The 24,252-nt window shown below is 36.5% G+C and overlaps 2 protein-coding genes across 3 annotated transcripts in view; both read right to left on the bottom strand.

Annotated features, from left to right (window-relative positions):
• The window catches only part of naprt (nicotinate phosphoribosyltransferase), a 19,600-nt gene extending 161 nt beyond the window's left edge, over positions 1-19,439 (bottom strand). Inside the window, exons 1-13 of one of the 2 annotated variants that reach the window (XM_081378640.1) lie at positions 18,871-19,439; positions 17,399-17,526; positions 17,233-17,315; positions 14,982-15,112; positions 14,122-14,237; positions 13,168-13,361; positions 11,129-11,269; positions 9,676-9,760; positions 9,509-9,589; positions 9,036-9,138; positions 8,075-8,232; positions 6,674-6,781; positions 1-132 (exon numbers count right to left, since the gene is read on the bottom strand). The exon at positions 1-132 is cut by the window's left edge and continues 161 nt beyond it. In XM_081378640.1, the coding sequence (XP_081234766.1) occupies positions 46-132; positions 6,674-6,781; positions 8,075-8,232; positions 9,036-9,138; positions 9,509-9,589; positions 9,676-9,760; positions 11,129-11,269; positions 13,168-13,361; positions 14,122-14,237; positions 14,982-15,112; positions 17,233-17,315; positions 17,399-17,526; positions 18,871-19,105 (1,650 nt within the window). In that variant the 5' untranslated portion in view covers positions 19,106-19,439 and the 3' untranslated portion in view covers positions 1-45. The remainder of the gene's footprint in view (positions 133-6,673; positions 6,782-8,074; positions 8,233-9,035; positions 9,139-9,508; positions 9,590-9,675; positions 9,761-11,128; positions 11,270-13,167; positions 13,362-14,121; positions 14,238-14,981; positions 15,113-17,232; positions 17,316-17,398; positions 17,527-18,870) is intronic. The other variant, XM_081378641.1, reaches the window with a different exon arrangement.
• Positions 19,440-20,782: 1,343 nt separating this feature from the next.
• cUnh8orf82 (chromosome Un C8orf82 homolog) lies at positions 20,783-22,925 on the bottom strand. The gene is made up of 3 exons (XM_081378626.1): positions 22,738-22,925; positions 22,605-22,653; positions 20,783-21,310 (listed from the first exon to the last, which is right to left on the bottom strand). Exons 1-3 carry the CDS (start codon positions 22,855-22,857, stop codon positions 20,856-20,858), a joined length of 624 nt encoding a protein of 207 aa, XP_081234752.1. The 5' UTR covers positions 22,858-22,925; the 3' UTR covers positions 20,783-20,855.
• Between the last annotated feature and the right edge of the window lie 1,327 nt (positions 22,926-24,252).

Here is a 24,252-nt window from a genome sequence, read left to right as displayed (position 1 = left end):
TTAATGGCTGTGACTTTGGTCTGGGCTCCGGGTTTCAGCTCGGCTTCAGTTCGACAGCAGGAAGTTGCTGCCTTTACCGTTTCCTTTTGTGATATCAGAGACCAGGGAGTGCAGCCGCTCCGATAAAGCCACCTTTAAGAAAATGTTTCAGTCTGTAAATGTCTTATACATTTGCAGTTGCTAATTAATTAGCAAATTGCTAGCATGTTTCTAGCATGAATTAACACAATGCTACTATGTTTTTAACACGATTTAGCTTGTTGCTAACATATTTCTAACATGAATTAACACATTGCTAACATGTTTTACCATGTTGCTAGCATGTTTCTAACATGAATTAGCACATTGCTAACATGTTTTAACACATGGCTAACATGTTTTAGTATATTGTCCTAGGCTAGTTGTTACCGTGAACTCAGTGTAATTGTGCGGCTCTTGTAGTCAGGTCAAAACATTTTTACAACAACTCTTATAGAGTGTCTATCACGAGCAAAGCTTAACAACTAGCCATTAGCCAAGGACAACATACAAAAACATGTTAGCAAATGTGTTAATTCATGTTAGAAACATGCTAGCAATATGTTAAACAATGCTAGCAAAATGGTAAAACATGTTAGCAATGTGTTAATTCATGTTAGAAATAGGCTAGCAACACGTTAAATCATGTTAAATCATGGTAGCAATGTGTTAATTCATGCTAGAAACATGCTATCAATTTGCTAATTAATGCTAGCAACTGGTTAATTCAAGCTAGAAACATGTTAGCAATATGCAAATTGATGCTAGAAACACAGCTAAAACATGGTGTGTGCTAATTGATGCTAGAAACATGTTATCAATGTGTTAATTGATGTTAACAGTGTGTTAAATCATGCTAGCAAATCACGGTGTAATTGTGCGGCTCTTGTAATCAGGTCAACTTTTATACAACTCTTAAGGCCCGTTCACACCAAGCACGATAACTATAAGGATAACGATAAAGATAACTATATGCGTCCACACCAACGAACGATAACGGTCTTTTTATTCTAAGCACGCGCGCGCGCGCGCCCCATTTTAAATGCGCGAGACCTTTAAATTAGAATGGATTCTGATTGACTGTCAGTGTTTTATCGTTTGACAGCTGAAAAAAAATCGTTCTGAAAGTGATCCCAACGATATCGTTCCTCATATCTTTATCGTTATAGTTGTGGTGTGAACTCTGTTATTCTTTAATATGGAGAACGATTTTTAGAATTATATCTTTATCGTTATCTTTATAGTTATCGTCCTTGGTGTGAACGGGCCTTTATACTGTATTTAAGCTGTCTATCACGAGCAAAGCTTAACAACTAGCCTAGGACAACATACTAAAACATGTTAGCCATGTGTTTAAACATGTTAGCAACATGTTAATGCTAGCAATATATTAAAACATGTAAGAATTGTGCTAATTCATGTTAGAAACATGCTAGCAACATGTTAAACAATGCTAACAAAATCTTAAAACATGTTAGCAATGTGTTAATTCATATTAGAAATATGCTAGTAACATGCTAAATCATGTTACTAGCACCAGAGCACCTGTTGTCGAATGCGCATGCGTCGCGTCTGAACGCGTTGTTGTCTTTGGAGCTCTATCGATTTGATTTATAATTCTTGATTTTACTCTTTAAACTTACTTACAACAAACATTTTCTACTTTTCCTCACTGAGAAGCACTACTGCTCAAACCTCATAGTTACAACGCGGACTGTTGAGCAGACGTGTCTCAAGCCTGTTAGTGATTCTACGCTGGATACTCTTATAGGTTACTCCCGGGGATCACGGCTGAACGCGTCTTCTCAACACTCACTTACAAACATTTTTCACCTATCGTGCGTCTACTCTACACCCGTACCACTTAAAAGACGGAAATTAGTATTAATTGATAGCATCACTGGTAGTGTCGTTGCTAACTTACTGTCCATCTGTTAAAATGGCGAATATATCAGATGCAAGTAGTCTACCTTTTGGTGCAGGTGAGGACACATTTGAGCTGCACGCGGTACAGTCTGAGCTGGAAGCTGTTGAGAAACAGATCCACGACCTTTTAGTGAGACAGGCCGAGCTGAGAGACCGGCGTTTGGCTCTTGAAACATCACGCGCTGATGCTCACAAATCAGAGATTAATGTTACTAACCGGCTGACTCCGACCTCGTCTACTCCGTGCGTTACTCGGCATCGGTCCCGAGCGCCAAGGTCGCGATCAGCCATGGTCTCGTTCACTCCGGCTCCAACACGCCACCACGAAGCCTGGATATTTCCGCAGCGGAAGACGCGAGTCAGGTCTAGACCAAGACCCTCTCCGACCCTCCCGGTTTTCGAGTTATCCACACAAAACCGCTTCTCCGCTCTTCGCGAAACAGAACGCGATGCTTTGATCATCGGTGATTCCATTGTTCGGCACGTCCATGCTACATCAGGTAAAAATAAGGTGCACAGTCACTGCTTTCCTGGTGCTCGTGTTTCTGAAATCGCTGCTCGCGTTCCCGAGATTCTGAACGATAACGAGCGCGTCGGAACTTTGGTATTGCACGTGGGAGTGAACGACATCAGGCTGCGCCAGACGGAAGTTCTGAAGAAAGACTTCAGGAATCTGATCGATACGGTACGCAGCACATCGCCTGATATAACGATCATTGTGTCAGGACCGCTTCCCACGTACCGTCTAGGACATGACAAGTTTAGTAGATTATTCGCGCTAAATGAATGGTTAACGTCATGGTGCAATGAGCAGAAACTGCTCTTTGTAAATAATTGGAATCTGTTTTGGGAGCGTCCTAGGCTATACCGTGCTGATGGCTTACACCCAAGCAGATTCGGATCGGATCTTCTGTCAGATAACATCTCCAAAATGTTAAATACCTTTTGACTAGTAACCAAAAGTCCAAATCATAGTCTCTGCTGCACCAAATTAACTGATATAAATACTAGTGTAGAACATTGCATAGAAACTGTGTCTATTCCTCGTTTAGTGCGATCAAATAATAAATCTACTGCAGGATCTAGGAAAAATCTAATTGTTATTAAAACAGAAAATGTTGCTATTAGTAAACAAAAACAATTTCTAAAGCTAGGTCTTTTAAACATTAGATCACCCACACCTAAGGCAGTTATTGTAAATGAAATAGTCACAGATAATAGCTTCGATGTACTTTGACTTACTGAAACCTGGCTTAAACCAAATGATTATTTCGGTTTAAATGAGTCTACTCCATCAGGATACTCCTATAAGCACGAGCCCCGTCTGATTGGTCGTGGCGGCGGTATTGCAACTATCTATAGAGATATTCTCAATGTTACTCAGAAAACGGGTTATAAGTTTATTTCATTTGAAGTACTTGTACTAAATGTTACGCTCTTAGATGATAGAAAAACATCCCTATTATCTTTAGCCTTGGCTACCGTATATAGACCACCAGGGCCTTACGCTGATTTCCTAAAAGAATTTGCAAATTTTCTCTCAGATCTATTGGTCAATGTCGATAAAATATTAATTGTTGGAGATTTTAACATACACGTAGATAATCAAAATGATACGTTAGGGGCTGCGTTTATAGACTTATTAAACTCCTTTGGGGTTAAGCAAAACGTTACCGGACCAACTCATCGTTTTAATCATACACTCGATTTAATTATATCACATGGAACCGATCCAACCGATATAGATATCTTTCCGCAAAGTGATGATGTCACTGACCATTACATGGTAACTTGCATATTACGTACCCCGGTAATATATCATGCTGCGCCGCGTTATCGATTAGGCAGAACAATCCTTCCATCCACCATAGATAATTTTTCAAATTGCTTATCGGATCTGTCTCAGCTGCTGCCTGAACCTAAACAAACAGATGAACTAGACGAACTAACCAGCACTATGAGCACCGTTCTCTCTGGAAAATGGGATATTGTTGCACCTATGAGACTAAAAAAGGTCAGAGAGAAAATTAAAGCACCATGGTACAACAATACTACTCGTGTTCTAAAGAGAGAAACCCGTAAATTAGAGCGTAAATGGAAACAAACTAATTTAGAGGTTTTTAGAATCGCTTGGAAAGACAGTACGTTACGCTATAAAAAGGCCCTAAAAGCGGCCAGGGCTGAGCATCTCCGCAAACTAATAGAAAATAACCAAAACAATCCTAGGTTCTTATTTAACACCGTGGCTAGACTAACAAATAAACAAGCGTCACCTGAACAAAATATTCCGTTACAGTTTAGTAGTAATGATTTCATGAATTTTTTCACTGAGAAAATAGAAAACATCAGATCCACAATTGTAAACGTTCAATCTTCAATCGCGCCTTATAATTCAGCCTCGATTATCACCCCGCAAGAACAATTACAGTGCTTTACAACTATAGAACAAAAAGAGTTAAATAAATTTATCATTTCCTCTAAAACAACAACATGTTTATTAGATCCCATACCAACTAAACTATTGAAAAAAGTGTTACCTATAGTGGAAGAGCCTCTCCTCAATATTATTGACTCGTCTTTATCTTTAGGTCATGTTCCAAGAACATTTAAATTGGCAGTTATAAAACCACTCATTAAGAAACCACAATTAGACCCAAATAACCTAGCAAATTATAGACCCATTTCAAATCTTCCTTTTATGTCCAAAATATTAGAAAAAGTTGTGTCCGCTCAACTGGGCTCTTTCTTACAAGAAAATGACACCTATGAAAAGTTTCAGTCTGGGTTCAGACCGCATCATAGCACTGAAACTGCGCTCGTTAAAATCACAAATGATTTACTCTTAGCTTCTGACCAAGGCTGTATCTCAATACTAGTTTAGACTATAGATCACACAATACTCTTAGATCGGCTACAAAACTATACCGGTGTTCAAGGACAAGCATTAAGCTGGTTCAGATCATACCTATCTGACCGCTACCATTTAAACTGTCTATTTAAACGGAGAAAAATCTATCATAACTCCAGTAAACTATGGAGTGCCGCAGGGATCTGTGTTAGGCCCTCTATTATTCTCAATATATATGCTGCCACTTGGAAATATTATAAGGAAACATGGAATTAGTTTCCATTGTTATGCTGATGACACTCAACTATATATTTCATCACGGCCGGATGAAAACGCTAAATTATCCAAATTGACAGAGTGTGTTAAAGATATAAAAGATTGGATGACGCACAATTTTCTTTTATTAAATCCAGATAAGACAGAGGTAATACTTATCGGTTCAAAAAACCGCCCACAAAACCTCTCACAATACAACTTTAACATAGTAGGGTGTCCTGTTACTTTATCCTCTACAGTAAAAGACCTGGGTGTTATATTAGATTGTAACTTGTCTTTTGAAAATCATATTTCATATGTTACAAAAACAGCATTTTTTCACCTTAGAAATATTGCTAAATTACGTAACATGCTATCTGTCTCTGATGCAGAAAAGTTAGTTCATGCATTCATGACCTCGAGACTAGATTACTGTAATGCTTTATTAGCTGGTTGTCCTGCATCCTCAATAAACAAGCTACAGTTAGTCCAAAATGCCGCCGCTAGAGTTCTTACTAGATCAAGAAAGTTTGACTATATAACACCAATTTTATCATCACTACATTGGTTACCTATAAAGTTCCGTATTAATTACAAGGTATTGCTACTGACTTATAAAGCCCTAAACGGCTTAGCTCCAGTTTATTTAACGGATCTTCTATCGCCCTATAATCCATCGCGCTCTTTAAGATCACTAAATTCAAGGCTTCTGGTCATACCTAGGATATCCAGATCCACCAAAGGAGGGAGAGCATTTTCACATTTAGCACCAAAACTCTGGAATAGTCTTCCGGATACTGTTCGTTGCTCAGACTCGCTCTCCCAGTTTAAAACTAGATTAAAGACGCATCTCTTCAGCCAGGCATTCATATAATACTTTTAATCCTACAGTTAAATCCGACCTCTAGTTCATAAACGCCAGAGGAGAACTGGCCCCCGACTGAGCCTGGGTTCTCCCAAGGTTTTTTTTTCTCCATTAGGTCACCTGATGGAGTTTTTCGGTTCCTTGCCACTGTTGCCTTTGGCTTGCTCAGTTGGGGATACTTAATTTGATTAATCGATTCAACAGTGCTATTGATCTGCATTACCAAACGTGGATGTTTTACACCAGAAACAAACACTGATGTACTATTTTATTTAATAATGTGAAGCTGCTTTGATACAATCTGTATTGTGAAAAGCGCTATATAAATAAAGTTGACTTGACTTGACTTGACTATGTTAAAACATGTTAAAACATGGTGGCAGTGTTATAATTCATGCTAGAAACATGCTAGTAATTTGCTAATTCATGCTAGCAATGTGTTAATTCATGATAGAAACATGTTAGCAATTTTGGTAATTGGTGCTAACAACATGCTAAAACATGTTAGCAACGTGTTACTTCATGATAGAACAATGTTAAAACATGGTATGTGCTAATTGATGCTAGAAACATGTTAGCAATGTATTAATTTGTTAACAGTATGTTAAATAATGGTAGCAACCTATTTAAACATGCTAGCTTTGTGTTAATTCATGTTAGAAACATGTTAGCAACATTCCAAAACTTGCAAACAAAGTGTAAAATCACGTTAGCAATGTCTTATACATTTGCAGTTGCTATATTTATTACAGTGAACTCACGGTGTAATTGTGCGGCTCTTGTAGTCTTCTGTGGTGAGGATGCAGCGTTTGAAGAGAAATCTGTGCGCGCTCACGACTCTCTGACGCGCTGTTGAGGGGGAATGTGATCTGTGCACACAAACACACACCTGAATTAGCTTCTGTACAAAAAAATAACTTTGAAGAGCCTATAAAATCAGCATTGGAGTTTACATCTGTAGCTTTGAGCTCATTATGCTAGCTTGAGAAAGCCAACAAACTGAAAGGCTATTTAAACTACTTCTTCTGAAACTAACATTTCTGACTCTACATGTCCATTCACACCAAGAACAATAAGTATAAACACAACTATCATTGAGGGGGGTCAAAACTTTTATACAACAACTCTTACAGAGTATTTAAGCTGTCTATCAATAGCAAAGCTTAACAACTAGCCTAGGACAACATGCTAAAACATGTTAGCCATGTGTTAGGAAAATGCTAGCAACAGGTTAATTAATGTTAGCAAAATGCTAAAACATGTTAGCAATGTGTTAATTCATGATAGAAGTATGTTAGCAACATGCTAAATCATAGTAGCAATGTGCTATTTGATGCTAGAAAAATGTTAAATCATGGTATGTGTTAATTGATGCTAGAAGCATGCTAGCAATGTGTTAATTTATGCCAACAGTGTGTTAAATAATGCTAGCAACATGTTAAAACATGCTAGCTTTGTGCTAATTCATGTTAGGAACGTGCTAGCAACATGTTAAATTTGCTAACAATGTGATAAAACATGCTAACATCATGTTAAAACATTTATCTATCTATCTACCTATCTATCTGTCTGTTTTCTGATGTACTGTATTGTAGATTTTAAAACTTCTTCAGACTTTCTAATCAGGGTTTCTCAAACCAACATCAAAGTTTGTCTTGACAAGGTTTTTTTTAATCTAGTTGTGTGCTGATGTTCTCCGTAAAGTTCACAAAATAAACATCCATTTAAATGTATTCCTACTGTATTTCTCTTCTACTAAAACATCCATCGATATTTAAAGTGTCCCTATATACGCTTTTTGTCCATGTTCATCTTTTAAAAAAGGCAGTTCTTCTCTATATCAGAGTCAGTGTTTCTGAACTCCTGAAACGCCTCCATTGTAGTCTTGAGTTTCTCCCGGGAACGAACACGTCACAGTATTCCTCATTATAATAATTCATACGCAGAATAAAGGGGCGGGGCCTGGTTGAGTTAGTCAGTAGTGTGTTCAACTGGTGGTTATGGTAAGGGGCGGGACATTTCCCAAACACACTCAAAACGCTCGACCAATCACAACACACTGATCCAGTCGACCAATCAGAGCACAGTGTGCTTTTCAGAAGGAGGGGCTTCATAGAGACAGGAACTAAACTCTATAGTTCTTCTTTGAATGAAACACTCACCTGCCCACGGGAGAAGACATCCAAGCGTAGACTGGCGACATGAGCAGGAGTGATGGACTGAACGGTTTTGTCCAGTCCTAGAGGAAAGCAGTTCAGTGAGACGCCAGCTTTAGGAGCCGGTTCTTCTGACAGACACACCAGATCCATCAGCGGATGAGCTGCGAAACAGAGACTCAGTTCAGGCAAATGTGGAGCAGCAAATTTTTGCACGTAAAAATTTAATTAAATTAATAATTGTTCTAAAAATTAATAAGATTCCAGTCATATATTCACACACACACACACACACACACACACACACACACACACACACACACACACACACAGTATATAATCTTTTAAAAGAAGTCTCTTCTGCTCACCAAGGCTGCATTTATTCGATTAAAAATACAAAACAAAAAAAATCTGTAATATTGTGAAATATTATTACAATTTAAAACGTGTTTTCTATGTGAATATATGTTCAAATGTAATTTATTTCTGCAATTAAAGCAGAATTTTCAGCATCATTCCTCCAGTCTACACAGTAGAATAAAAAGTTATATTATATTTATTTGAAATAAAATCTTTTGTAAGCTATAAATGTCTTTACTGTAATTTTTGATCAATTTAATGCATCCTTGCTGGAAAAAAAATTCTAACTGACCCCAAACTTTTGAAATCATAAATGTTTCTTGATCATCAAATCCTCATATCAGAGTGATTTCTGAATGATCATGTGACACTGAAGACTGGTGTAATGATGCTGAACATTCAGCTTTGATCACAGGAATAAATTACACTTTACTGTATATTCACATAGAAAACAGATGATTTACATTAGAATAATATTTCACAATTTTTACTGTATTTTGATCAAATAAATGCAGCCTTGATAAGCTTCTTTTAAAAACATTAAAAACGTACCGATCCCAAACGTTTGAGCGTCAGTGTTATATATAGACACCAGATAAACACTGACCGTCTGTGTCCAGAAGCCTATAGACAGATTTCCGTCCTGGCAATGTGCTTTTCTCTAGATCTTCACTGAACTTCATTCTGGGACGACCTCTGACCTCTATCAGCTAAAGTGAGAGGGAACCACAGGGTGAGTAATACAGCCATGAACATGTGTTATTAATAAAGCACTTTGTGTCAAGTCAGCTTTATTTATATAGCACGTTTTACAACACAGATTGTTTCAAAGCAGCTTTACAGAGATAACAGGGAAATAATGCAACAAAGTTTGTTTCCAGAAGAAAATAGCGTCACAGTCCAGCTTAAGGAAGCTCAGTGATGTTATCAGTTATTAATTTAGTTCATTTATATATATATATATATAGCTATAGTTCAGTTCTCATATAATGGTGTCAATGCAGGAGATCAATAATATGGTTGAATATTCGACAGTGAAACTCTATCATGTGACAGAATTTTTGCCAGAGCTTTTGGTACCTTATAAACACACCCCAGAGAAGGCTGACGTGTGCATGTGACCAGATGAGTCCCGACACCGACCACATCGATCTCATTATCCTGACAGACAGACAGAGAGAGAGACAGACAGGTAATGTACGTCTTCACTGCACATGAACGCTGCCGTCTTTATGGAAAGCTCTTACCTTCTTGTTGAGTTCAGAGAGACTCTGTTCAGAAACACTGTTTGTGCCGACGATGAGGAGAGACTCAAACTGAGGGACTGAGAACCTACACACACACACACACACACACACACACACACACACACACACACACACACACATCTGTGGTGAAAACTAGTGTTATTTAAGTATATTTGCTTTGCTATTATAGTGTCTGTTTAAAGTCCCCCTGTGGTGAAAATCCAGCTTTTAATGTTGTTTATATGTGTTTTTAATCTGCTTTAAGACAAAGCATGTGTAAGTTCATAAGTCGACAGCATTGCTGAGTATTTCCTCCTTAAAACTGCAGTGAACCAAAGACAGTCTCAAAAACACGCTTTGAAATCGCTGGTGTTTCTGACGTCACAAACTACCTTGTAACCAATCAGATCAACGTGTGATCGTCAACCAGTGGATCTCTGAGCTGAGTGAGTGGAGGCGGGGCTCATTTGCATATTCATAGAACCACGCATACTAAATGAGGCAAGGGTGTCGAGTTACATTCAAGATATTTTAAGGCATGAAGAATTTGTGTAATTTTGGTGATCACGGACTACAGGGGGACTTTTATCATTTACATTTTATTTTTATATTTTCTGTTTCATTTTAATTTTAGTTAAAGTTTTTGTAATTTTATTGTGTGTTTGTCATTTTTATTTGTTATAAATTTTTTATTTTATTTTTAAGTTTCAGTTTATTTAGATTAAGTTATTTTATTACGTAAACTTAAACTAAACGAAAAAAGAAAACGCCTTGATAACTAGCTGAAATTTGTTTAGTTTTTGTTTTATTTTATAGTATTTAAGTTAATGTTTATTTTAAGTCATTTTTAAGTATTTGAGTTAAACTTGGTTAAAAATAAAGATATTTTAAAAAAAATTGTCATTTTAAATTAAGCTGAAATACAATAACATGAATATTAGATGTAAAACTTAAACTTAAAAAAACATAAATTAATTGTCTGGCAGCTAGCTGAAATAAAACAAGTTTAGGTTTTATTTTATTCTATTGTTTTCAGTTAATATTAATTTTAAGTAATTACGTTTTTGTTAACTAAAACTACTAAAAAAATGAGGAATAATGCCTTGATAACTAGCTGAAATAAAATAAGTTTAGTTTTTTTTAAATTGTATTTTACTCCAGTTAATATCAATTTTAAGTAATGACATTTTTATGGTTTTAGTTTTTGTTTTAGTTAACAATATTATCTCCGGCTTAAATTTAAGCTATGAAAAATCATTTTTGGTCATTTAAATTAAACTGAAATAAAATAACAAATATTTAGATGTAAAACTTAAACTTAAAACTCAAAATTATGCACTTTTTCTTCACAAAAAGATTACATACTTTTGGGGCGTAGTAAAAGTAGGCGAATTGAGACGCAGCAATATTGTCCAATCCATTTTTATTTATTTTTTTAAAGGAAGTGTCTCACTGTTTGCTGCATTCTTTGAAGACTCGGCGCACTTCCAGCGACTGCCTGCAGAGGTCGCCACTGTCCAGCCTGACGCCCAGGGGCCGATACTGCAGCTCATCCAGACCCAACGCCACAGCACAGAAGCACAGCAGACCACTACTGCACACACACACAAACACACACACACACACACACACACACACACACACACACACACACACACACACACACACACACACAGCCAGATAAAACATCAACATACACAATCATCACGTGCCTCTGGGAATGTCTCACCAGCTGCAGTGTTGGGTAAGTTACTCTAAAAAAGTTATTAATTACTAGTTACTCATTACCTCTTCAACAGTGTAGTTTAGATTACTGTACTAATAACTCTTTCTAAAAAAATATTTAATTACTTATTACATACTGAATACTTTCTAAATCCCATATCAACCTCAACCAGATGAATAATACAAGGATAGATAAAACTGTTTTAATTGTTTGAAATAAATACTATCAAATTGCATGAATTATGCTTAAATTGACCAAACAAGTTAAAGTGAGAAGGTTACATAATAAACATACTTTTTAACATCAGACAATACATTTTGATGTTAAACCCTCTATTGTTTTATATAGAATTGTTCTAGTTTATACCAGCGGTCCCACTGCTCTGCTTATTTAACACTATATTTACACCTTATTTATCCCTAATTTGTACGCGTGAGGTCGTTCGATTTAGCCACCTCATAAAAAGCATATACGAATTGCCATGAGATTGGATTGGCCTATACACAGTATTTAGAAGTAGTATCAGAAGTAACTGTAATTAAATTACAGAAAAATTAACCCCTTAACTGTCACGCCCCCCCCTTTTTTCGCATAGAAATTTGGAATGTAGACATATGGTTGGTCTTGTTTTAAAGTAATAAAATAAATTATGAAAGTGAAACAGACAAAAAGTTATATAAGTTTGAGTTTATGAAAATGTACAATGTAAAAATATAATTATTTAAATTTATGTAAAATATATATATTACAAAATATATTTTACTCTAAAACTGCAAGAAAATGAAAGCCAAAAATCTAAACAAGTTTTGTTCCACATTTTAGGTTGATATCTCAAAAAATGAGCTTTCAGTGAGATTTTATTTGAGCGCAGTACCAAACCTTTTCACTAGATGGACAGCCAGCTTCCTTACTGACCATATAAGGGCGCCTCCATTTTCATATGTTTAAAAATAAAAAATAAAAAATCATATATGTTTGGAGTGATCTGAACCGTATTTCCATAATTTCCATAATGAACTGTATTTCCATAATTTCATACAATTTATGAAGTATACATCCTATTCAGAAATAGTATGGGTGGTTTGGCAGTATTTGATTTGATTTCAACTTCTAATAAACACATAAAAAGAGCACATATGTGCGTTATAGCTCGCTGCCGCATCACAAATCGAGAATCCATAATATTTTTCTAAATATTCAAAACATTTTCAGACCTTTTTTTCTCATAAAATTGAATTGGTGTTATCTTGTGAACTCTTGGCATGAAAACAAACTGAGGTTTCTACCAATCTTTCATGATTTTTCATGTTTATTTCTATTTGTAAAATAAAGGCCTAAACACGCCTAATGAATATGAAATATTCTTGTTGGAAATTGATAAATTGCTGCTCCTCTGTAAAAAACAGCCACCAAATATGAAAACTAGAGATTGTAAGCTTTCAAATGATATATAGTTTGTCAATATAGCTTTAGGTTTTTACTAAGATGTTGTTCTAAACATATATGGGCAAGAGTAATCCCTTACTATAGTTCTTCGTGGAGAAAAGTAATTAAATTACAGTAACTAATTACTTGGTAAAAAAATAATAAATAATAATAAGGATAAATAATCCTCCCTTGTCTGGCTTATGCTACTCTAAGCAATGCCTGAACTTCTTGCGTCGTTTTTGCTTCTTCACGATGACTCGCTTGCTTTAGTCCTAATTTGTAATTTGCTTTGGACAAATGCGTCCGCTAAATGTGAATTAGTTCAAACCAACACTGACCAGCTGACACTGTAGCTGTCGATCACAGGGAGGAAGTTCTGAGGATAAGCGATGGCGTAAGAAAGGAAGGCCGCCAGTTCGCCCTCTCGAATGAGGTTCGGTTTTGAGCCCAAGAGCTGGCAGACGCGACCCAGCCAACCCTTCACCAGACAGATGAAGTCAATCGGGCCGCCGCCACCGCAGGGAACCAGAGTCTGACGTCACACATGCAGATATAACATATAAACGCTTTCTTTTTTAAAGGAATCAATGCTTTTATTCAGCAAGGATGCATTATATCAATCAAAATTGATACTAAAGACATGCATCAATTTATCATGTTAAAAAAAAGCATCTATTCGTCAGAGAATCCTGAGAAATAAAATGTATCACAGTTTCCACAGAAATAAGACTGTTTTCAACACTGATAATAATCATAAATGCTTCTCGAGCAGCAAATCATCATATTAGAGTGATTTCTGAAGGATCATGTGACTGAAAATTCAGCTTTGATCACGGGAATAAATTACACTTTACTGTATATTCACGTAAAAAACAGTTATTTTAAATTGTAATAATATTTTTACAATTTTTACAGTGTGTTTTTATCAAATAAATGCAGCCTTTTTGAGCAGAAGAGAAAACAGTCAAATTATTTTTTAAATTATATATATATATATATAATATTGTATATGTGTATATAATATACATACATACATACATATACATATTATATATATATATGTGTGTGTGTGTGTGTGTGTGTATATAGGGATATGTGTACATGTATAAATATGATCCTTCAGACATCATTCTAATATGATGATTTGATGATCAAGAAACATATATACACACATAAATATATGCAATGCATTCATAGTCAACAGTCAAAAACCGTTCCGACCCCAAACTTTTGAACGGTAGTGTGTGTATACAGAAATATGAAGTCACTGAACACTGAAATGTTGAGCCCACCTGTGGCCACACCTCCTCCAGGGAGGAGAAGGAAGTGACGTAAGAGTGTGCCATGGTTCCCGCCACAGGAATGCCAAACATGCGCCCAGCGAGAGCATTACTTGTCAGATCAAAACCTGGAAAGTCAAACAGAAATGGCAGTAGCAGTTCAGATGATGTTGAAGATTATAAGAGTATCGTACACACCGTCCACGAGGACTGCAATCCAGAGTGTGTCTGATTCACTTCTGGATATTACTGTTAATGTTGGTTCTTTGCTGGAAACGTGTGTACGATAAGGTTCATTAGTTAATTACCTTAGTTAACATGAACAATACTTCTTCAGCATTTATTAATCTTAGTTAATATTAATTCCAACATTTACTAATACGTTATTAAAATCAGGTTGTATTTGTTAACATTAGTTAATGCACTGTGAACTAACATGAACAGCTGGATTTTTACTAACTAACATTAATAAAGATTAATAAATACTGTAACAAATGAATTGCTTATTTTTAGTTCATGTTAGTTCATCATACATTAACTAATGTTAACTAATGAACCTTACTGTTAAGTGTTACCAATAAAACAATAGTCAAATACCTCAAGTTTGCAGTGCTACTCAAATCTTGTCAGTAGTTAAGCACAGTAAATTAATTCATAATTAATAGTGTGGCCTGTCTCTCTGTAGAACTATGAGCTTGAATTAGCATCTTATGGTGCTGGACTGGAAACTTTGCTCAACATCCCCATCAAGAGGACTGTGCTTCAGTCCCCATCTTCCTTTATTTCAGAAGAGGTACACCTACACACACACACTTTCCCAGCCAACACAAACATTCATTTTATTTGGTTATTTCGGTTTGTGTGTCACTTACCACCGATGTAAGAGTATCGGGAGGCGGTCAGGCCCCCGTCGGGCCCCTGAGCTCTTCTGAGTCCCATCTCCATCAATCTCCGTCTGGGACCCGCAGCCAAGCGGAAGCGAGCAGCATTGCTACACACCAGACTGAGAGAGCAGAAACACACATCCGGTACGCCTTCGGGAAACTCGTCACATAGATTACACTTTACACCCATAGAGCAACTTAAAAAAACGAATAAAAAAACCCCACCACAAATCAATTTTTTGAGTGAGAACTCTAAGAAAAAGCATGGTAGTTTCAGTTATTATCTATAAAGATAAATAATCTCACACTACACAAACTGTGTGATAATGACTGCTGTCGTCAAGCTCAATAATTCAGCCTTGTTATAGATGGATAAAAGGATAGATAGATAGATAGATAGATAGATAGATAGATAGATAGATAGATAGATAGATAGATAGATAGATAGATAGATAGATAGATAGATAGATAGATAGATAGATAGATAGATAGATAGATAGATAGATAGATAGATAGATAGATATGCTATTGTAGGATTACAAATTTAAGAATATGTTTAAGATCTGCTGATGCTACTTCTTTATATAACATCACATGAAAAGCTAAGGTGAACTACGCTGTATTGGGCATTCAAGGTGAACATGAGGGCATCAACTCACTGATTAGATTCAATATAGTTTCCATTGAAGGGGTTTTGTTAGTCTTTGATTGTCCTACTGAGAGTCAAACTATGTGTGAATGATTACAGTCTTAGTTCTTGTGACCATGTGATGTTTATACAATTTGGGGGATGCCATTATCTCAGTTGAGGGTAATTGCCTCTATTGTCTTTAGATGATTTAGATGACTGTGTGTAAGGTCAGTGTCAGCACCTTTAAGGACAGCCCACTGAATGCCTATAAGATACCATGTAAAGTTCCCTTGAGACTTGATGACCTCAGCTACCGACAGCTCGTGTTCTCAATAACGAATCATGCTGAAGAAACAAGTCTTCGCTTCTGAGTTTCCAACACTATTTTAAAGGTTCCTACTCTTGGTTTGGTTCTCCTTAAACAGATTTACATGGATCAAAGGTCAAAAAACACTCATATCCACTGCAGCATCAGCTCTTTTCTCACAGGGTCTGAAATGGTTCGTTTGAAGACTCAGTGTCTCTAAGCCCCGCCTCTCAGAGCTGCTCTGCTCTGATTGGTCAGACGGCACAGTCTGTTATGATTGGTTAACTGCTTACAGCGCATGTCAGAAACTAAATGCTCATTAGCATATCTGAATTTCAGCTCTTTCTCAGCGTTTGATACACAGTGATACGAAGAGTAACGATAGCGTCGGTTTTACCGTATTTTAAGGGATTTTATGGCACTAAATTATATTTACGCTGTATTTAAAATCCATTTATTCACTTTTTGAGCATAGATGTGAAAATTTAATTTCTGACTTAAACTGTCGTAAATCTTGAATGCTTAAAGTTTAGAGCACAGATTTACGTTTGATCTCTTTTCAAAGACGAAACTTGGGAAATTATTGCTGAAGTGAAAAAAGTTTAAAAAAGTGAACTTAAAAAAAGTTACAGAATTTTTATTTTGTTACAAAAGTTACAAAAAGTTTATTGTTATAAAAAATGCACAAAATACGATTTTAAATTTTTATATGAAATATATATATTTTTAAACATTTTACTCTAAAACGGCAAGAAAATCAAAGCCATAAATCTAAACAAGTTGTTACAAATTTGAGGTTGACATCTCAAAAAATTAGCTTTCAGTCTGAGTGTGTTCGGCCGCAGTACCAAACGCTTTCACTAGAGGAAATTCGTCTCCCATTCATTTCCAATGCGCTCATTTTAGACCGCGAGGAGCACAAGTGGGACTATTTTTTTCAGGACCATTTAACCTTTTCGAATCATGTGTTCTTGTGTTCACATAGCAAGTGCCAAAACCTTTACCAAGTTTCATACCATTCCGATGAAGTAAAAAAAATTAAAAAGTAACATTTTCAGTCAAAAATGAGCGAACAGCACCAAAGCTTATACATTTAGTTTGTAGCATTTTCTGAACATTAAGCAACTCCTTTCACTTCACTGAAAAAGCTAAACATTTACTTACCCTAGTCATGCTGCAGGTGAATTTAAACACAAGCACACTGTCATATAAATGTGTGTGTTTTTTAAAGCATTGCATTCAAGAAAATAATGAATGAGTGTCATTTAACAATGTTTTTAACTATGTGCTGTTGTATTTACCTCGCGTAGTTAACCAGGCAGAGCAAGCTGGTCTCCAGCAACTGAACCACAGCCAGCGGTCCAGATACTTCCAGCAGAGGAACCTAAAAACACCAATAACAGACAGAACTCAACATGAACTCAACGTCCCCCAGCAGAACACCAGATGAACGAGTCGTTCACGTACGCGGGCGAAGACCACGGATCCCTCAGGCACTGCCGACACACACACTCCCGAACAGTCCAGCTCCTTCAGATAAGTGAAGAAAGCAGCGTCTGTGTCCGCTGGGAGAACGGAGCGCAAATACTCCACATCTGAAACACACAAGATGATGCTGAGCTTATATGGGATTATGTTTGTGCCTTTAATATTGAACGTAACTTTTCAAGAAACGAATGAAAATATAAATGGACACTGAATAAAATGTCTTTGAAACTGAAAAAAAAAAGAAAAATAAATACATTTTTGACTGATCAGCGAAAGAAAGAGGAGAATACAGTTAGCAAAACATGCAGTGTATTAAAAAAACACAGTCAAAATTTTAATCTGCAATTAATTTTTTCCCAGTTTCAATGGACATATTGGTTTTAGGACATATGCCTAGCAAATGATATCTAGATAGGCAACATAATAAATGTTAAGATGCATGACCAAAAATGCTGTTTAGATAGTAAGTTAGCTAGGTTTTAAGACATGCAAAAAAATTATGTAGCATGCTAAGATTTGAGATGCATGCCCAAAAAGTTATGCTGTTTAGTTAGGCAGCATACTAGGTTTTAAGATGCTTTATATACTCGGTGCACTAGGTTTTAAGACACATGCCAAAAATGCTGTCAAGTTATGCAGCATACTAGGTTTTGAACCACACGCTGTATTAGGGAGCACATTATGGCAAGCCGTTTTAACTTTTATTAATTTCCAAGATATGAATTCTTGATATCAACAATTCAGTTTTCACTAGTTCAAATTATAGTTATTGATATCAGGAATTAGATTTATACTAGTAACAATGGCAATTTTTGATATCAGAAATTACATTTCCACTAGTAACAATGCTAATTCTTGATATCAACAATTACATTTTTTCTAGTTAAAATGCTCATTCTAGATATCAAGAATTGAATTTCAACTAGTAAAAACTATAAATCTTGATATCTGTAATTGTATTTTCACTAGTGAAATGTCACCATAGGCTGCCATTCAAAATCAGTTGTTATATCAAGAATTGATTTCTTACTAATTGAAATTCCAATTTCACATACTAGTAAAAACCTTTATTTTTGATATCAAGAATTCAATTGTCACTAGTTGAAATGTCTATTCTTGATATCAACAATTGAAATGCTACTAGTAACAATGTTCATTTTTGATATCAATAATTCCATTTGCACTAGGTTTTAAGACAACTGGGGAGCTCACTGGATTTATGACATGCTGTTTAGTTAGGCAGCATACTAGGTTTTAAGTTGCATTATATACTCGGTGCACTAGGTTTTAAGACACATGCCAAAAAAGCTGTCAAGTTATGAAGCATACTAGGTTTTAGGTATTAGGGTGCACATGAGACACATGCCCAAAAAAATGATGTGTACTAGTTTTTGAGACGCATTCTAAAAGTCAAAGACACAAGTACGTGTGTTTGCGGTACACATGCTCACCGTCATCTGAGAAAGTGAAGTTTTGTAGGAACAGCAAACAGTCGCTCAGACCCGCAAAGAGTGAAAACCCTCCGCCGAACGGGTTATCCCGGAAGAACAGTTCGAACACGGCCGGCTCGTTGTGTCTGCGCGCGCGCCAGTACGCGTACGCCATGGTGAACTGGTACAGATCCGTGAGTAACGGAGGAACCCGCCGGTGAAGCACGGACTGCTCATTCCCCTCACGTGTGGCCATGTTTCAGTTCAGTTTGTCTGCTTGTTTTTGTTGTTGTTGTGCGACATGCAGTTTTAGTGTTTCCCGTCTTTGCTTTAGTGTCTCCCGTCTCCCACCATATGCTCACGTGTGACCGGTTGACCCTTTACACGGTTACATGAATCTCCTTGCTAGTGTTCATCAGTCTCCGCCCAACTACTCTCATGTGTTCTCCAATCTGTGTTTGTAAACTGGCTTGAGAGGTTTCAACACTTTGGCTCTGTCCCAAATGGCACCCTATAAGCACTCGCGGTCTTCCCTCGAGTTTTCTTGCGATGTAACGCCGCTTTGACTGAAGTCTGTGAACATCGAGGGCGCGTGACTGTTTCGTGTTTCCTTCTTGACAAATGACAAATGGGACACCCTCCGGTCTCATGGACTTAATGGACACGCGCGAGACCGAAAGTGCATTTGAAGTGTGTCATTTGGGACATGGCCAAACACACTGCATGACCCTGCTGATGATATCAAGACACTAACAGCTCCTCAATCAGATTGTAAACCACGAAGGTTTATTTGGATGTTAGGAAGATGTACATTGCCAATATATACATCTATAAATACTCAGCAATTGTGTTGTTTTATGAATTTACACATTAACGCATATTAAAAACACCTATAAACAACATTGAAAGCTTGATTTTCACCACAGGAGGACTTTAAAATGAATGTGGTAGTACTGATGCCTAGAGGAACAGTTTAATGGTGTTTTATTTCTTTGTTTATTGTTTTAGGTGATCAGCAGCGTCCAGTATTCACGCTCATACTCTTTCTGTTTGTGCTGTACGGGAAAATAAAGTGTTGGGGGAAACTCATTACAGGTAACTTAGGTTAAGTAATCAGATTACTTTTTCAAGTAACTAGTAATGTAACGCATTACTTTTTCAATTTACAACACAATATCTGAGTTACTTTTTCACATTTATTGACTGACATGTCTCCTGTCCGCATGTTGAGAGAAATAAAGTGAGGTGTTGTGTGTGTGTGTGTGTTGTGTGTGTAAACATGGTTATTGTAGTTCTAGACTAAATGTGAACATGCATTTGCTCATCTCACTTGCACGAAAACATTCAGTATTCCTCAAAATGAATAAAAACAGTCAAATGCAATCTCAGAATTTTAAGCAAATCTTTTATAATTAACTATATTAAATTACACAAATATACTTTATGTATTTCATCTCACTTAATTAAACAATGTCTTTGCTGCTGACCTTCAATGATCTAATTAAACCATACTAATGAGCAAATTTTACTTTAGATTAGATTTAGAAATAAGAATGTTGAACTCCTGTCTCCTGTTGTTCTGTAATCCAGAATGGCTGAAAGGTTTGTTTGAGCGGCACCCTCTACTGTACAGGAGTAAACATGCGTTTCCTTCAGCCTGGGGATTATTCACTTCACTTTTGGTGTGAAAGGGCCTTTACATTTGCCAAAAATATAACTTTTTATGTTGTTATTAAAATACAAACAAGCAAGCCCAGCCCAGGTGAGAAAAAGTAACGCAAAAGTAATGTAACACATTACTTTTCATAAAAAGTAACTACGTAACGCAATATTGTGATGCTTTACTTTTAAAAGTAACTTTCCCCAACACCGTGAGTTTGAGATAAAATGAGGGTGAGTAACAAACAAACATTAAGAAATCAGACCTGCCATTAGACACAATATATACATTTATTTCAGAACTTACAGCTGGATTTTAATGGTCAGAATGCACTAGGTAGATAGAATCATGTTGAATCGTTTTGAGCATGAAAATGTGTCGCCAACTCATGCGTTAGTGTGTGTCGACGCCCCGCCCACATGAAATGAGTGGGTTGTCCTGAACTCTCCTGACCCGCGGGGAACTCGAAGTGTGCACTCAGATCAATGGCCAACGCGGACCGTACCAACCCCACCCCTCCCCCCCGCTCAGGTCCGGGATGGTACAGTCTGCCGCTCACCGGCTGCATGAAAAGAGACTCCGGTTGGAACGGAACGGTCAGTTTAGCTCCGCCTCCACAGTATGACAGACGGTCCTCAAGCCCCGCCTCCGATAACAGGTGCGTGAAAACGATGGGCTGATCGTCGCAGCGCACAAAGTTTCGTTCTCGTCCGCAGAGCGAGAGGAAGGGGAAGTCCTGTTGGTAACGGCCACTCTCGTTCAGTTTCAGACGATTGAAGAAGAAAACTAAGAAGCGCTGGTCTAATAGAGATGGAGCAGAGAGAAAGAGTTGTAAAATCACATTAATTTTCTTCCTTGTAAACTGTTCTGCTAAAAACACGTTAAAATATGCTAATTCATGCTAGCAGTCTGTTAAAATATGTTAACCACATGCTAATCATGCTAGCAACATGTTAAAACATGTTAGGAATGTGTTAATGCTAGCAGCAGGCTAGCAACATGCTAATCAAATGTTAAAATATGTTAGCAACGTGTTAAATCATATCTTCAGAATGTTAATCATGTTAACATGTTACCAACATGAACATACTAACAGCAAGCTAAATCATGTTAGTAACACATTAATTAATGCTAACAATGTGTTAAAACATGTTAACAACATGCTCAAACATGCTAGGACTGTTAATTCCTGCTAGCAACAGGTCAACAAAATGCTAATAATGTTAACAACAACATGTTAAAACATGCTAGGAACGTGTTAGTTCATGTTAGCAAAACATGCTAGCAACATGCTAATCATGCTAACAAAATGTTAAAACATGTAAGTAACGTGTTAAATCATATTTGCAAAATGTTAATCAGCAACGAGCTAAATCATGTTAGCGCCATGTTAATTCATGCTAACAATGTGTTAAAACATGTTAAATCATGCTAGAACATGCTAAAACATGCTAACAAACGAGGTAAATCATGCTAGCAACATGTTAATCATCCTAGCAACATGCTAGTAACGTGTTAATTCATGTTAGCAAAACATGCTAGCAACATGCCAGTCATGCTAACAAAATGGTAAAACATGTTAACAAAGTGTTAAATCATTAGCAACATGTTAACAACAAACATTTATTTTGCAACATAAATATGTTGGATGTTAAATCAGGATGCTAAATCATGTTAGCAACATGCTAATCACGTTAAAACATGGTAGCAACATGATAGATCATGCTAACAACGCAATAATTTAATGACACATTCGCATGTTCACGGTCCTCCTATTATTATGTTTTCAGTTTTATTTGGGTTAAATTTTGAATATGGTTACCATACAGTACTGTGGTATTATCATATCACCGTACCATGTTACGCCACAGTAAGAGCAATTTTAAGTACAGAAAAGTAAAAGAGGATTAACTCTATTGTACTGTAAGTCAGGTACTGTGTAAGAGGTTTATATTAATGTAATACAGACCACAAGACATATGCATATCCCATAAGAAGATTTATGCACACAAGTTTACATTAAAAGTAACCTCCATTAAGGGTTCACAAATATAGATTTATATTGGCTTTACTGTTGATGCACAAATAGAAATACCTTTGAAACAGGTGACAAAGTTCTTCACCTTGGTGTCATCCAGAAAGAGCTTGAAAAGAGAGAAAATAAATCATGATTATGGGACTGACACCAATGTCAGCAGTCATAATAGCCTATAATAATCTCATTATACCTGTCCTTGATGATCGATATAGTAGAAATACTCTCTGATTCTTGCTTCTGGACTCTGTCCTTGTGTGTATGAGGACAACCTCCTCCATTTACTGCTAAACAGCCTGTTGACAGACCTCATATCTGCTTCATTTACAGTGAAACCCCTGCATTGTTTATGTTTTGGTGAGTTCCAGCTGTTTCTAGTTCCGGCGGAAACAAACGCCACACACGTCAGTTCCGCCTTTCTGAGATTGAAAACGCCGTTGTTCTCGTTTAAACGCGTTAGTGTTTGGATTTACGAGCTCTGCTAAACATCATATGATTTTGCTAGATAAGGAGTCACGTTATTATAATAAAAAAGCATACTCATTGTATTTCAGGTAAACACTAGATGGCGCTGTCTTGTTTTTAATTATCAGTAGGCAAGGCTAGTTTACAGTTTTTCTCAGTCGTTTTGGTGCATTTCTCATAACATTATTTACATTTGCACAACAGTTAATGCAGTTCTCAAAACAATTAGTACAAACTGCAAAACCTAGTTGATAACCTACAAAACCGTGTCACTTGCTCAAAATGGAAAGCCCATTCCTCAAAAGCAAGTATTTATGTCAATGAATGTGTCAGTGTCATCAAAATGAAAAGTCCTGACACCATCGTTTATGAACAAGATAGTCAAATGGCTTAGTCATGTTTTCATTATGACAGTTTACTCTGTAAATGTTTTCCAATGATAAGAGTCAGATCTTGGTGACACTACCTGAAAATGCTCAAGACAGCACTATATACTATTTGCACAGCCATTTGAAAAATACAGTAAAGTTACACATTACTGTATTTATGAGGTAACTGAGTACAAGACACTGAATATGTATGTTTCACATTTTTACTGTATATGCTCTTTGCAATTCTAATTTGTTCACAGCATTGTGCAAAAGAAAAAATACACCATTATTTACAACGAACATAAACTCCCTTTGGGTAGAGCTGTGCACAACTGTACACAATATTGCAGTAGGCCTATATACTGTATTGGAACTGAACATACAACATACATAGGACTGTAATCATTCATGCTAATCCAGACGTTCCTCTCTGTCTGGTCACATAATTTCATCTACATCCCAGCGAATATCATCTCTTGCTCAATTGCAAATTGTTCAATTTAGGAGAATTTTTCAGGATTTTTTTTTTTTATGACAGATTTTGACAACTAGTTCAACATTTTTGTATGTAATGACTCAAGCAATGAAATGAGGACTATTAGTTTTATATGAAATGACTATTCAGCATTCACAAGTATAGTTAATTTTGACTGACATGACATAAGCAAATGATAATGTTATAAAACAGCAGAGAGTTGTATGAAAGTATTTGATGCATGTCCAAAAGCATTTGCAATTTGTGGGAAGGAATGAGAAACTGCTACTATGATGTGCACAAATGACTAAATGTTGTGGAGGTTGAACTAACTGTTGTGCAAATGTAAATAGTGATGTGAGAAATGCACCAAAGCGACTGAGAAAAACTGTAATCA

This window comes from Scardinius erythrophthalmus (genome assembly GCF_964197995.2).
Source record: "Scardinius erythrophthalmus genome assembly, chromosome: 11".
NCBI classification, from domain to species: domain Eukaryota; kingdom Metazoa; phylum Chordata; class Actinopteri; order Cypriniformes; family Leuciscidae; genus Scardinius; species Scardinius erythrophthalmus.
Note: the sequence above shows the minus strand (reverse complement) of the source record. Positions and strands in the feature narration are given on the sequence as shown.